The sequence below is a fragment of the Vitis riparia genome, chromosome 16, assembly GCF_004353265.1.
Source record: "Vitis riparia cultivar Riparia Gloire de Montpellier isolate 1030 chromosome 16, EGFV_Vit.rip_1.0, whole genome shotgun sequence".
Classification (NCBI taxonomy): domain Eukaryota; kingdom Viridiplantae; phylum Streptophyta; class Magnoliopsida; order Vitales; family Vitaceae; genus Vitis; species Vitis riparia.
Genome location: NC_048446.1, coordinates 22567600 through 22581930, shown reverse-complemented (window position 1 = coordinate 22581930; position 14331 = coordinate 22567600). Strand labels below are relative to the sequence as shown.

The 14331-nt window shown below is 32.8% G+C and overlaps 1 protein-coding gene and 1 pseudogene across 1 annotated transcript; one reads left to right on the top strand and one right to left on the bottom strand.

Annotated features, from left to right (window-relative positions):
• Positions 1 to 6399: 6399 nt before the first annotated feature.
• On the bottom strand, positions 6400 to 9577 carry LOC117933663 (annotated as a pseudogene).
• Positions 9578 to 10372: 795 nt separating this feature from the next.
• On the top strand, positions 10373 to 14057 carry LOC117933660 (rust resistance kinase Lr10-like). The gene is made up of 6 exons (XM_034855137.1): positions 10373 to 11186; positions 11281 to 11316; positions 11418 to 11450; positions 11655 to 11687; positions 12208 to 12237; positions 12788 to 14057. Exons 1-6 carry the CDS (start codon positions 10460 to 10462, stop codon positions 13909 to 13911), a joined length of 1983 nt encoding a protein of 660 aa, XP_034711028.1. The 5' UTR covers positions 10373 to 10459; the 3' UTR covers positions 13912 to 14057.
• Positions 14058 to 14331: the final 274 nt, after the last annotated feature.

Sequence of the window (14331 nt, the reverse complement as noted above, 5' to 3'; positions counted from 1 at the left end):
TTTAATTTTTATGGGGCCTTTCTTTAGGGTAAAGCTACATGCTTTAGAGGCAAAGGATGCAAGCAAATTATCTGAGGAAGTGGAGAAATCCTGTATGGAAGAACTAGATAATGTAAGTGGAGAAATCCCGTTCTATTAGTTGACTGCAAAGACGCCAACATTGTGGGGCGGTTGATGTGTCCAGTCAATGTTTTTTAGCACTTTCTCCCAGTGGGTAAGAGGTGATACTTTACCTAAACCATTTTTTGGACCCAAACCGAACATTTATAACGAAAAGCAGAACTGATTGTTCTTAATCTATAGTCTAATAAAAGAGCGAGACGGAGAGGAAAGAGACCATCTCCAGCTATGTTGAGGAGGCTCTTATTTGCCGGTTTTGCAGCCATTTTTCTACTTCTGTTACTCCCAACAACTTGCAAAGCCAAGCTGAATCATCATCTCTGTCACTTTCTTGTGGGAATATTCCGGATATAAGCTACCCTTTCCGACTGAAAGATGACCGACCCAGGTGTGGAGACAGGAAGTATGAACTGGCTTGTGAGAATAATCGCACAATCTTACACTTGTGGGAAAATTTTTTGGTTATCATTTCTTTGATTAAATGATTTGTAACTTGAAAACCAAAAAGGAACAAAGAAAAAAAAAAGCAAAAAGAGAATGATCTACCAAAAGAAAAAAAGATGAACCCCAAATAGTTAGCATAGATACATTGAAGCCTCTTCCACCAAATCAATTAGGTGAAATATGGGTTCGAGGGCCAAACATGATGCAGGGCAAAGTTTGATCAAAAGTTTGTGTTAGTTCCTCTTCACAACGATTTCTAACAACAAGTGACCTTATTTGAATCTCTCAATTAATTAGGATCCATTCAAATTGAACCATCTTAATTCATTTAGAAAGGAAACATGGTGGTTAAGACATCAATTTTGGTTAAAATCAAATTATTAATGTTTTAATTTTGCCTTGTATTGACTTGTGAAGCCAAACAATGCATTCCAAATCAGACTGCTTAATCTCACAAGTGGCTTGCCTCGTGCTATGGGACCTCCTAAGCTAACCCTCATCTTGCTAACATCTGATTTGCCAAATTAGGCAGATTAGACCTGTCAGACATGTTATAACATATAACTGAACACCTAAGATCTAAGTTTGATTCTTTCCATTGGTCTTTCAATTAGACCTCTATGACATATGTGAAATTTAAAACTGCTTCTGAATTTTGTATCTCTTTGTACCATTGAGTTTCAAATATTCTACATTAAGGAAAAGAGAATGAAAGAATGGTAAGATTATCATTCTCAGATATTTATAAGCCAATCTTGGCTATTATACCTTTATTTGTAACTAACTCTCTCAGGATGTGAATTGCTTGAGATATGGTGGCCTCAAATGAAAACAGAAAGGAAAGGGAAAAACCAACCAGAAAGAAAAGGAATTCGATAATTAGTAAATTGGCAGGAAGAAAAAGCAAATGCCTTCAACCTAGTAGATAAAATTAGTAAAGTGTCTCTCCTGTAAGCATCAAAATTTCCACTCAAAGAACAACTATCAAGCTTATGTCAATCAGCTGAATTAAAAATGAAAAAATGAGCCGAAAAAATCGATTCCTGATTTTTAAGAAGTTAGAAAATCACAAAATTGCATTTGCCCCATACATGAGATAACAGGATTTGTATAGAAGTAAAAGAATGGTTGGTGAAAAACAAATGTTGAAGTCCATTTTAGATTACCACTTGAGTCCTAAGAAATGAAAATTAAGGGAGGTAAATTAGGAAGCCTTTTCCCTCTTTCAAAATCGCATAAACCCCAAAACCTATCAAATATTTCTCCTGAATAGCAATTATACATGAGATAAATATAGTTAAATGACATGAATTTCAACATCTAAATTTTCAGATTTTTGACAAAATGCTTCTAGTCGATACCCATTAATTTCGATAAACTTAATATTCATTTTTCCCCTTCTTTTAAGTGTTTACATGAAGAACAAAAGTAGTCTAAGGGGGTTTACTACTTTAATGGATTCAAAATAAAAAATAAATAAATAGATAAATAAAATGAAAAAAAAAAAAAGGAAACAAGATTAAGATGAGTCAAAGTGTAGAATTCGAATTAGGGTGCAAAATGAAGAGCTTTGCTCTATCCGAAGCTTCCATAGCCTTTGATTTCATTAGGTGCAGACAAGGCACTATAATAATAGCAGACTCCATTGAATTTCATATCACTAAAATTTTCAACTTCATCTTATGCACGGAAGACAAAAAAACACAAAAGAGAAGGGATGAGCAATCATTGCTTCCAAGCTAAGCTTCGATGCACATGAAAATGGAAAGAAGAATAAGAGTGCAGAGATGAGGTATGTGAAAGTATGGTGAGAGATTGATGCTCATAATAATTAGTAAATATATACCGGGGAATCCAAACACAAACCCTAACCCTAACCCTAACCAGAAAAAGAGAGATGGGAGGAAATAGAAGTGATGAAAAGAAACCCAATTTGAAATCAAAGAAAGAAAGAAAGGAATAACAGAGTGTGAAGCCGTGGAAGGAATCGAAAAAATACCTGGAAGATGTGGGCGATGAAATGGCTAAAGAAATTGGTCGTTGAGCGAGTTGGTCATTGATCTAAGCCCCCTCAGTGATGAGGATGTCAATGACGACAACAATCTAGTCGGAGAAATATACAGTGTTGAGGATGGGTATTATGGATTTGGGAGAAGAGTTCAATGGTCTCTAATGGTTGCTAAGAAGAGTGAATGATAAAAGACATTGCTCTCAGTGGGTTCAGCAGTCTAAATTGGGCAGGAGAGATAGTGCTTATATCGTGGCTCTATGGTCGCGGACAAGCCCATGTGGTTGTGCCTATTGGGCCATATATTGCTATTAGAGCTTTTATAGCAGCAACCTAGCCCATGTGGTTGTGCCTATTGGGCCTTATATTCCTATAAGAGCTTTTATAGCAGCAACCCATTCCTTCCCCAGCTATATGAGCTTTTATAGGAGCGATCCATTCCTCCCTCAACCATAATGATACGAGAATTTATAATGTTTTTTTTTTTTTTTTGCTCAATTTACCATTTGACAACATACATGGAACTTTTTCTGGCAAAGTTCCATTGATATGCTCTACTACCCTATTTTGCTTTTTATAAAACAAGAAAATGAAAGATTTGTTTGAAAGCTATTTTTTTAAATTGAGTATTTCTCCAATCACTTAATGTTGTAGAGTTAAGTTGTCTTTTTAATTATTTTTAAGTTTAAAATAAGAAATTAACATTCATAGCCATTGGTATTGTATTTTGTTCTTTTTTCTTGAGTTAATATAAATATCATTTAAATATAAAAAAAATAATTATCAAAATTTATCTAAATTTAAACAAAATTACTACAAATACTTTTATTTTTGTACATTGATTTCAACAACCAATATTTATCTAATTTTAGATATTTTAATCCTTACTTAATATATGGAACTACCTAGAAAAGAATGAACAAGTGGTCTACGTGATTATCCCCAACATTAAATTTCTATTTTATCTATAAATTCAATTAATATTCTAATATCAACAATGGTCAAGTCTTCATCAATCTCACGCACAAGATTTCTAATTACACAAATAGACATAGTAATAATAGCAATTCATATAAACAAAAAGCTCTAGCCCAAATAGTTTGTGTTGACCATAAAGTTGCCTCCTCGGCCAAATTGGGCTCTGATGATGGAAGGCCTCAAACGTGCTGGGCTAGCCCAAATCCAAGTTAGCTAGCCCTGCCCCTGCCAGCTAGCCCATTGGTCTGCTAGGCCTTTAAGGACCAAATACTGCATATTAATTCTAGAGACCCTGTCTTTAAAAACAGAAAATCTGGTCTGCAAATGGAGCCCTTTCAGGAAAAGCAGACCCTAAAAGTAAGAAAGCAGGAAGCAATTGGACAATTGTTATTGTTTCTTTTTTTGTGGGGAGGATGGGGTTGGGAATTTCCGTCCCCCTCTTTTGCTCATTTCTACTGTTGGAATGCTTATGCTTTAGTTACAAGTCATAGTTTATTTTCTATGATGACCACTTAGTATATATGAGGAATTTTTAAGAAAAACATTATTTCATGTGCTTAATTTCTTCTAAGGTTTTTGGATAAAAACTAAAGTTAGAAACTCCTAAAACTAAAGCAATATTTAGTTCTTAGAAAATTTGAGAGAACAAGATGAAAAGAAAATCGAGAAAAAAAATTTAAAATTAATAAATTATATTTATATGTTATTTTAAATTCATTTTACATATTTTTCCTTTCCTACACGAAGATAAAGACATGATATTCAGGATTTAACCTTTGAATATAATTTTTGATAAATTTAGCTTAATTCTTTGCTATCCTTTTCCTGCAAACTAGCGGCTAGCGGCATTACATGCATCATCAAACGTAGTGCTTCATTTTTCAATTTGGTGGCCTTTATGGTCAGTTAAGCAAGACAAAAGCAAAAAAATTTCCTTCTCCCTTTCTAGAAATACACTACCTACTTTTCCATAAAGATGAAGCTGAGTTGAGAAGGTCATGACGTCTTCCCTCATCTAGCCTATTCCACATTGCTCATTGTAAAAGAATTAAAGTCCTTCAAATGCAAGGAAAAACCTTCAAAAGAATTGACTCATTGGATATGGAGATAAAGAATTTGCAGTAGGGTAAAGAAGAAGAAGAAGAAGAAAGAATGATAATTTATAGTTTTCATTACTACCTTAATAATTTTCAACTAGAAATTTTTTAAAAGAACTAAGAAAACGTTCCAAAGTTTTTTTCATTATTATATAAATAATTTTTCATATATTATTAAAGAATAAGGGATAAACCCTCATTTTATTTTAATAGCTTAAAAAGCTAAAATTTATCAAATAATTTTTTTTAAAATCCTACAATTCTAAATTTGTTTTAATTTAGTCTTAATTCTTTAGAATTTATATTTTAATTTTGTGTCACTTTTTTCATTGAAGAAGTGTATGTTTTGTTTGGTATATCTCCAAGTAATTATTATTTTTGTTTAAATTATTGTTATATTTATGGAAAACATAAATAAGGACACGAAAGTTGTAAGAAGAAAATGGAATAAAAATAAATAAATAAACTTATAATAAAATAAGCTTAAGTAAAGATTTAATAGATGATAAAGAAGAATTAATTTATCAAATAAAATTAGAAATTCTGAAATAATGGAACAAAAAAATTTAATAACAAAAATAGTTACAATGATTGCTATGCTTATAATATAATTAATTACTACAAACAAAAAAAATTAGAAAAACACAAAACAAGGAAAATAATTATCTTATTGGGCTGCCATGATCAAATTAGGTCTGTATCAGGCCTAACCCAGCCTGACTAGCACATGATCCAAGCTCCGCCTATGGACCTACCATTGGGCTTGGCCCAGTGAAACAGAGTAGATTGTTCCATTGATTTGATGTTCTGGCCTAAATGCAGTTAATCTTAAACACATGGAGGAACCCTCAAACCTCTCGGCTAAGACAAGCTTGTTTGCATCAAGCTCCTCAGCCACTTGGCTTTTTGTTGTTTAGGTTAAACAATATATACCATATATTGAGAGAGTTTGAGTCTATTATTATTATTATTACATAATCTATTGAGTCCATGTTTTTTTCCTTTCTCAACAATTACTACATGGTCACATATCATATGGCTCATTTCTCCCACAATCTAATATTTTTCGTGGTCTAGTACATATGGTCCATTGGTAATTTGTATTGATAAAGTTCAAGATCAAGCATTCACCTGACTCTCTAACTCCTTTATTGTTAAGATACCTGCCCTATCTTCACCATTGATATGGTGTCATAACCAAAGTGCTACTTAGCTAGCAGCAAATCCAGTGTTTCATGCAAGGAGTAAACACATTGAAATCGATCTCCATTTTATTCGATGCAAAGTTCTCCAACGAGCCTTCACCATTCAATATAATTTAGTCATTACATAACTAATTAGGCTTACTTCTCAGTCCAATAAAAAAGTGGTAAAGGTAAAAAAGAAAAAAAAAAAGAAGAAAAAAGAAACAAAAGAAACTTTATATGGGTGTAGTGGATGGGACTCTTATTTCCAAGTTTCCTAGATCTAATTCTATTACTATTTCGTGCAATACTTTCTATCTTGAATGTGATGGACATTAGTTACTCTTACTTGATTGAAAGGTGATCTATAGAGTTGTGTGTAGTTGAACTATAAATTGGGTTGCGAGAATATTCTTGGACATATTCATTAAAATTTAATACACAAGAAATACATTACATGGGAATAAGAACTTCTGGAATCTGACATCAATTGAGCCACTGGTATAATCATTTTATACAATCATATGTTCAATTAACAGAAATATAAATAAAGATGCTATGATGTTGAACAACTACAATATGGGTTTTTATTAAACTATACATTCATAATAAGTTGAACATATAGACAACTATTTTTACTCTAGTTCTGAAATTATTGCCAACTCTTGTTGAAAAACTCTACCTGGCTTGCTCAAGTTTGTTGGAACTGTTGAAGCAAAAGGGTTAGGAGGCATGGTTAACTTGTCTCCTTCTCCTTCCAACATTTGAACCACAATTTTCATGGAAGGACGATCCACTGGACACCACTGAATACATGAAAGTCCCACAATTGCTAATTTCTTTGCAATCTCAACATCTCCTTCTTCTTCAATTCGAATATGCAATTCTTCCCCTATATCCAAATGATTATAAATCCATTCTGGGAAATATACTTGGCTAGTACTCTCCACACTAACATCAATGTTCTTCCTTCCTCCAACCATTTCAAGTAACAACATTCCAAAACTATAAACATCTGACTTATAAGACACATTCCCAAAATTCCTAGATAACACTTCTGGAGCGATATAGCCCATTGTTCCCCTTACAATTGTCATAGAGACTGCACTTTGTTCCTTGGAGCACAATTTGGCTAAACCAAAGTCAGAAATCTTTGGATTAAAGTTGTGGTCAAGTAAAATATTATGAGGTTTGATATCAAAATGAAGGATTCTTTGATCACAGCCTTGATGAAGATACTCAATTCCTTTTGCTATACCTATAGCAATTTCTTGAAGTTTCTTCCAACTAAGTGAATAGTTCTTGACAACTTTTGAAAATATGAACTTCTCCAATGACTCATTTGGTAAGTACTCATAAATTAGAGCTCGTTTAAATCTATCAGCACAAAATCCAACTAAACGAACTATATTAACATGGTGGATTGTACCCATTGTTGCTACTTCATTAATGAACTCTTCCCCATTTCCTTGAGAATTGTTAAGGATTTTTACTGCAACAAAAACTTCATCTGAAAGCTTTCCTTTGTACACTGTTCCATATCCTCCTTGGCTTAATTTATCTTTGAATTGACTCGTAATCCTTTTAATATCTGCATAGGAGTATCTTGAGGGCTTGAGAGCCTTATAGTCTTCTAGAAACTTTTTAACCTTTACTCTATTATCTCTTTCTACTTTATTTGAGCTATAGGCTCGATAAGCCACAACAATTACTAACATGAGAAGAAAGAAACCAAAGATTGCACCTGCATAAATAAAAAGAAGAAAACTTAAACTTTTTATTTAAATAAATAGGTAAAATAACCAAATTAAGAATCTTTATCTCTATAATAAAATATGTATAAATAGAATATTACCTATCACAATTATTTTCTTCGATACACCTATAAAAAATTAAGAAAAAAAAAGTAATTAGCTTGTTATGCTCTTGGAATTAATAAAAACATGCTAGATTACATGTTCATGTGATATGATTTTAATCTAATTAATTTTATTCTAGGCTTCAACCTTATCTTTTTGGGTCCCTTTCTTGTATTCTATGGTTCATTTTTGAGGCAATACCAATTCTTCTACTAACTCTATCCTAACTTGTAGTGGAAATTAAAGCATACCCTTCTAATCCCTATTATGTATCATAGTTTTATGTTTCATAATACCGTATTGTCTTCATGACTCCCTAAACACAAATTCATCCAATTTTATGACAAAAATAAAAATAAAAATAAAAATGAAACTCTATGTAAAAGGAATGTGAAAAAATCTCTATCCTTATTCTATACCATTATGTACAGTGATCCAATTGGTAGGTACGATGACACTTGGCGATTCGATTGACCATTAACATCGAACTTCTCATGTTAGGTATAAGGGAAAAGTCATCTATGTGGATAACCATTAAAACTAGAAAATGAATATCAATTGTATTACTTTGTATTTTTAGGTTCACATCCTTGGAAAAATAAGAAGAAAATAAAGAAAAATATTAATTGTAAGTAGGTAGGAAAGAATCCATTATAAAAGAACTTTTAACATTTTTCTTTTATTTCTTTAATTTTTCAAAAAACTAAATCCAAATAAACATTTAACTCTTTGTTCAATAATTTCCCTTAATTTTATTGAGCGCTAAAAATTCAAAGAAAGAAAAGAAAAGGCCTTAGTTTGGATCCATTAGTTTAGCTCGATGTTTTGAGGTGAAATGCAAGAAAAACAATATATTACTTTAACCAAAAATTCATCTAACAGGAGTTTTAAAATGTAAAAAATTATTTTCACTAATTATTTTAAATTATTTTTTCAGATTTAGAGATTATTTTATCCCTTGTAACCAAATTATTCTCCTTTCTTTTTTTTTTCTTTTTTTTTCAGATTTTCAAAATCCCAATAAAACGCAAATTAAATCAGCAGAATTTATCAGCTCATATCCTTTACAATGGTTTTTTTTTTATTCCAAAATGGAGCATTTGTATATTAAATCATAGTAGAGGATATGAGGTGAGCATGAAAGATGAAAAGAAGATGAATATAAGATGAATGGGGAATTAAGATGCAGAGTCTCTTTACCTTTAATACATTCAGTTTCTGGTTCCCTGCTAGTACTCTTCTTCAGTCTGCATATTTTTCCTCCTTCTGGGCAGCTTCCACATATTGATTTCGACCACTTCAAAGAAAATGCACTTCCATTGAACATAAAATCCCCATAATCTCGATTACCTGGAGCTGAAGCGTTGTAAAGCCTGCGGCAAGAGGATAGATCCGTAGATTGGACAGATCTGGAGGAATAAACAGCATAAACTGGGTTACCAGGGATAGAAAGGCGATGGACTGATCAAAACCATATGATTCTGTTTTGTCTGAGGAACAATTGAACAAGGTGAGGTCCCGTTCAAATTTGAAGTGGAAGGGGGAGGCAGCTAAATTGAGGTTTCGAAGCTGTCTCGCAAGGCAATTATCCGGGTCATGGACAATGATTTCCCGGGATTTGTAAACTATTTTCTTCACCAAGAGCTTTACCGAAACTGGCAGGTCTAGCATGGTCTGATTATTCTCAGTGCAAGATAACTCAAATCCCGGATATCCACAGTGGTATGGCTGGTCTTTTAGACGGAAAGGGAACTGGATGAGTGGACCCTGGTCGCCACAACCATTCGATGTCATGCACTCATCTCGACCCCCTCTCATCTCCACAAACAAGGTCAGAAACAGGAACAAAAACAAACAGAGATATCGATCCATTTTTATGGAAGGAATTTGTGATTTTTGCCAAGGACAGAAATCTCTGGGATAGGAAAGAAAGTGGAAAGGGAGATACAAATATCGCGAGGAGATTAGCCTGAAAATTTATAGAGAAGAATTGTAGGAAGGAGGATTACTGCGGTGGTACATTTTACTAATAGATTTTCACTTTATAACAATGTCCTTTCACCCTGTATCACATGTATATGTTTATTTTCTCTTTCAAAATGTAAGTATTCCATTTAATTTATACATATAAACATTTTTATGTAAGTCACATTACCTACTCTAAAATTTAATAATACTTCATTTATTATAATTTAAATCTAAATGGACCGTCCTCCTTAATTTATTTTGTATGTTTTTAAAAATCAAATTTTGATTTAAAGTAGGCATTTGATTAGAAGAAATAAAACTTAAAATACAAATAATAAAAAACTATATAAAACATATAGAAGTTTAAATCATTGGAAAAATGGTAACTTAGCATGATACCGTATATAATTCATTATTTGTACAAGGTTAATTTGGTATACATTGTGGCCCATGTCGAGGAAAGTTGCTAATTCAGTAGTAAGATCATTTTTAAAACAAAAAAAAAAAAATTAATTTCAAATATAGTGATTCTTGATTTTCATTTTCATTATGCTAATTCAGAAGCCTCTAATGATTGAACCTGATCATGAACAGAGGGTGGGTATGCGTTTCTTCAATGTGAAGTTATCCATACATAGAAAAATCAAAGTAGTTGACTATAACAGTCAATAAGGCTCATTTCACACTCTTTTCACGTTGCAGGAAAATTGGGACCGCAAGCCTGTTGGGGGATAATTTGATCTCTCTCTTAAATTAAACATAAAACTGAAGAATTCCAACTCCGTATCTCTCTCAAATGTTATGATGTTTAGAGAAGCAAAACTTGTGGCGTTAGCGCTCTTCCACACTTTCTTGCTTGCAATTTGTGCTGCTAATGGAAACCAGACTTGCAGACCCTCTTCTTGTGGAGAGATTCAAAACATCAGCAACCCTTTCCGATTGAAAGGTGATCCATCTGGGTGTGGTGATCCTGACTATGAATTGGTCTGCGAAAACAATCGTACTATGGTAAACGTCCGGGAGGGTGAGAAATACTATGTTGCTGATATCAACTACGATCACTCTACCATTCGGGTAGTGGATCCTGGGGTCGAAAAGGGCAACTGTCTCTCAACTCCTCTGTATTCCTATCACTACATCTGGGGTACATATGATACAAATTGGGAGGAAGTGACCAATACAACGGTTTTGATGAACTGCGAGCAGCCAATAAGTGATGGCAACTATATTCCTATCACTCCTTGCAACAGAAGCAATGTGACTTCATCTTCCTCACAAGCATATGTTTATGCACTAGTCGGACGAAAATCCATGGGTGTGGGAGATATTAAGTATTCATGCACCATCCTCAGGACTATTGCTACTCGATTCTTGAAGCCCGGCAATCTTTCAAAGTCAGATTTGCAAGAAGTGCTGCTTCTGGGGCTTGATCTTTCATTTTTGAGCTTCCGCTGCAAAAGCGAATGCAAGGTGAAAGGGCTACACTGCGAGCGGAATTATAGCAATTATACCGTACAGTGCACCAAACGTATGAGCAATGTTTATTTTTATCCATTCATGTATTTATTTTGCTTCAACATTTTATAACTAATAATATTTGCTTAATTGGTTTGATCTTGCAGGTCGGAACTTTCTGACATGGTGCTTTCTCTATATCAGTGAGACTTTGGGAGTTTACTTTTATTATCTTTCATGTTCATTTTTACTTCTATTATCTTTCTCATGTTAAATTCAATTTATGTTGTTTTTCTGTTAACAGGATATACATTACACGTGGACTACTTTATCCAAAGTAAGGCTTATTAGTTCCATTTGTTGTAGAAGAAAGAAAGAGATTTTTTTTTATTTTATTTTTTTTTATTTTCATTCCATTAATTTCAACATGGTACCTGTGGGCTGCTTAATATGATTGTCTAGTTGGCAGTCACATAGAGCAAAATGCAAGAGCTTCTTCTACTTTTACCATTGACCATATTTACTGAATTTCAACCTGCAGACTTCGGATATCTTTTGGATGGAGACATAATTGGTAAGGCTTTGAGAAGTTCTTTATAATAATAATAAAAAATTATTAATTTGATGATAAAATGAAATGATAATTTATTTTTGGAGTTCACGATAAATGAATGAAATAAAGAACTGTTATTCTAAATTACACATTCAATCCCACAATAGTCAATATGTGGTATGTGCTTAATTTTATTTTTAATTTAAATATATATAATAAATTTCTAAAAATTTTAAAAATATTATAGGACATTTGAGACTGAGGTCATAGCTGAATAAAGAAAATATATTTAAATTAATCAATAGTATAATAAATGATTGGATTTTTCGTCCACTTAACTAATAATAACTATGATGATGATTATTATTATTAATATTACCCTTTCTCTTCTATCCTATCCATCTCTTCCTAATTTTTAATCAAAACCAATAGCAGTAATAATATTTTTCTTGTATTTGTTTCTTGCTCATTTTAAATCTATCATATGTATGAATCTTTCTTTTCTTGAACTTAATAATTTTTGTTCCTCTCATATTTGCAGCTGGGACAATCTTGATATTTCAACTCATGGGTAAGGCTTCCAGATCTCAATAAGTCTATAATTGCACATGTCTTATACCTCTTTTTGCCTGGCCTTTTGGAATCCTTTCATTCAAGATAAAAGCCGACAATCAAGTTTGGCAATGCATTTGGTTGTACAAAATGAATCATAAATTGAAATTCCAATTTGTGAAATTCAGAAATTTTCTTTCAAATAAAATTATTATTATTTTTAAAAAAATTTGTAATGTATTTGATTTCAAATTATTCCCAGATTTGTTAGAGTACAAGGAAATTGAAGAATAGAGTTGGAATTTGGCATCTAATTTCATTCCTTAATTTTGTACAACAAAACAAATTTTCTCAATTGATTATTCCATCCTTTATGTATATCATGCTGTCACCCAAAAGAAAAAGAGTCACATGACTATGTTTGAGTGGAAATCCAAAACCTAAGATATAGGTGAAATTACCTTTTCAAAACTAATTTTATTTGTTGCATTTGATGATTGAATGTGGTTAGATGATTATAAATCTTCCTCTGACGTTTTTCATATCTTTAACATGTGATTTATATGTAGTCATGATCATCATCGGACGAGCTGTGATTGGTATTTTGTGCCTCTTTGCCTATTTAATTTACAAGTTTCGACGGAGACACTTATCATTAGATGATGATATTGAAGAATTCCTACATAACTACCAAAATCTTCGACCAATCAAATACACATATTCAGACATAAAGAAGATGACTTATAATTTTAAGCATAAATTGGGTCAAGGAGGTTTTGGCTCTGTGTACAAAGGAAAACTCCGAAGTGGCCGCATTGTAGCTGTAAAAATGTTGGTTATGTCAAAGGCTAATGGGCAAGATTTTATCAATGAAGTTGCTACAATTGGAAGAATTCATCATGTTAATGTGGTGAGACTTGTTGGATTTTGCATACAGAGATCAAAATGGGCCCTTATATATGACTACATGCCCAATGGATCTCTTGATAAGTTTGTTTTTCTTGATCAAGGAAACAACATTCCTTTGAGTTGGGAAAGATTATACAAGATTGCACTTGGAGTAGGACGTGGGATCGAATACTTACATCAAGGGTGTGATATGCAAATTCTTCATTTTGATATCAAGCCACACAACATTCTTCTTGATGAAGACTTCACTCCAAAAGTTTCAGATTTCGGTCTTGCAAAATTATACTCAACAGATGAAAGTATTGTATCAGTCACTGCTGCTAGAGGAACCTTGGGCTACATTGCTCCTGAATTGTTCTACAAAAACATTGGAGGTGTATCATTTAAGGCTGATGTTTATAGTTTTGGAATGTTGTTATTGGAAATGGTGGGGAAAAGGAAGAATGTGAATGCATTTGCAGAGCATTCAAGTCAAATATATTTCCCATCATGGATTTATGATAGATATGATCAAGGAGAGGACATGGAAATGGGAGATGCCACTGAGGATGAAAAAAAGTATGTAAGAAAAATGGTGATAGTTGCGCTATGGTGTGTACAAATGAAGCCTGTGGATCGTCCTTCAATGAGCAAAACATTGGAGATGCTTGAAGGAGAGATTGAACTATTGAAAATGCCTCCTAAGCCAACTCTATGGTCTATCGAGAATCATGAGCAATCCATGGTAGAGTTACCAATTTCATCATCCAATTCCATGGGTACAATAAGCTTAAATGGAAGGTAGTCCTACTCCATCTAATTGCTTATTTTGTAATCCAATAATAATGTGTGATTGTGTCTTATGTGTAAGGTTTCTATGAGATCAGTGTATGTAATAAAATAGAGTTTCTTCTTCAAACAATAGTTTGGTTCCTTGTAAGTAAGGTTGTGTACAAGTAATAAAATATCATTTTAGATATTTGAATAGTGTTCTTGCTTGCCCTTAAAATTATCAAAGAAAATCCTCCATTTCCTTTGAAGTTCTATTTTTTTTCAAGTATTCTACAAAAATAATTATTGGGGTTGTAGATGTTCGACTAAGTTATTTTGTTATAACTTGTTGCTAGTAGTAATCTAGGCTTTCAAGGATCAATAGTGCCAATTACAACATTTCTTTGGTAAGTAATTCCATATAGCTTTTGTTAGAGAAGTGTCCTTGGGCCCT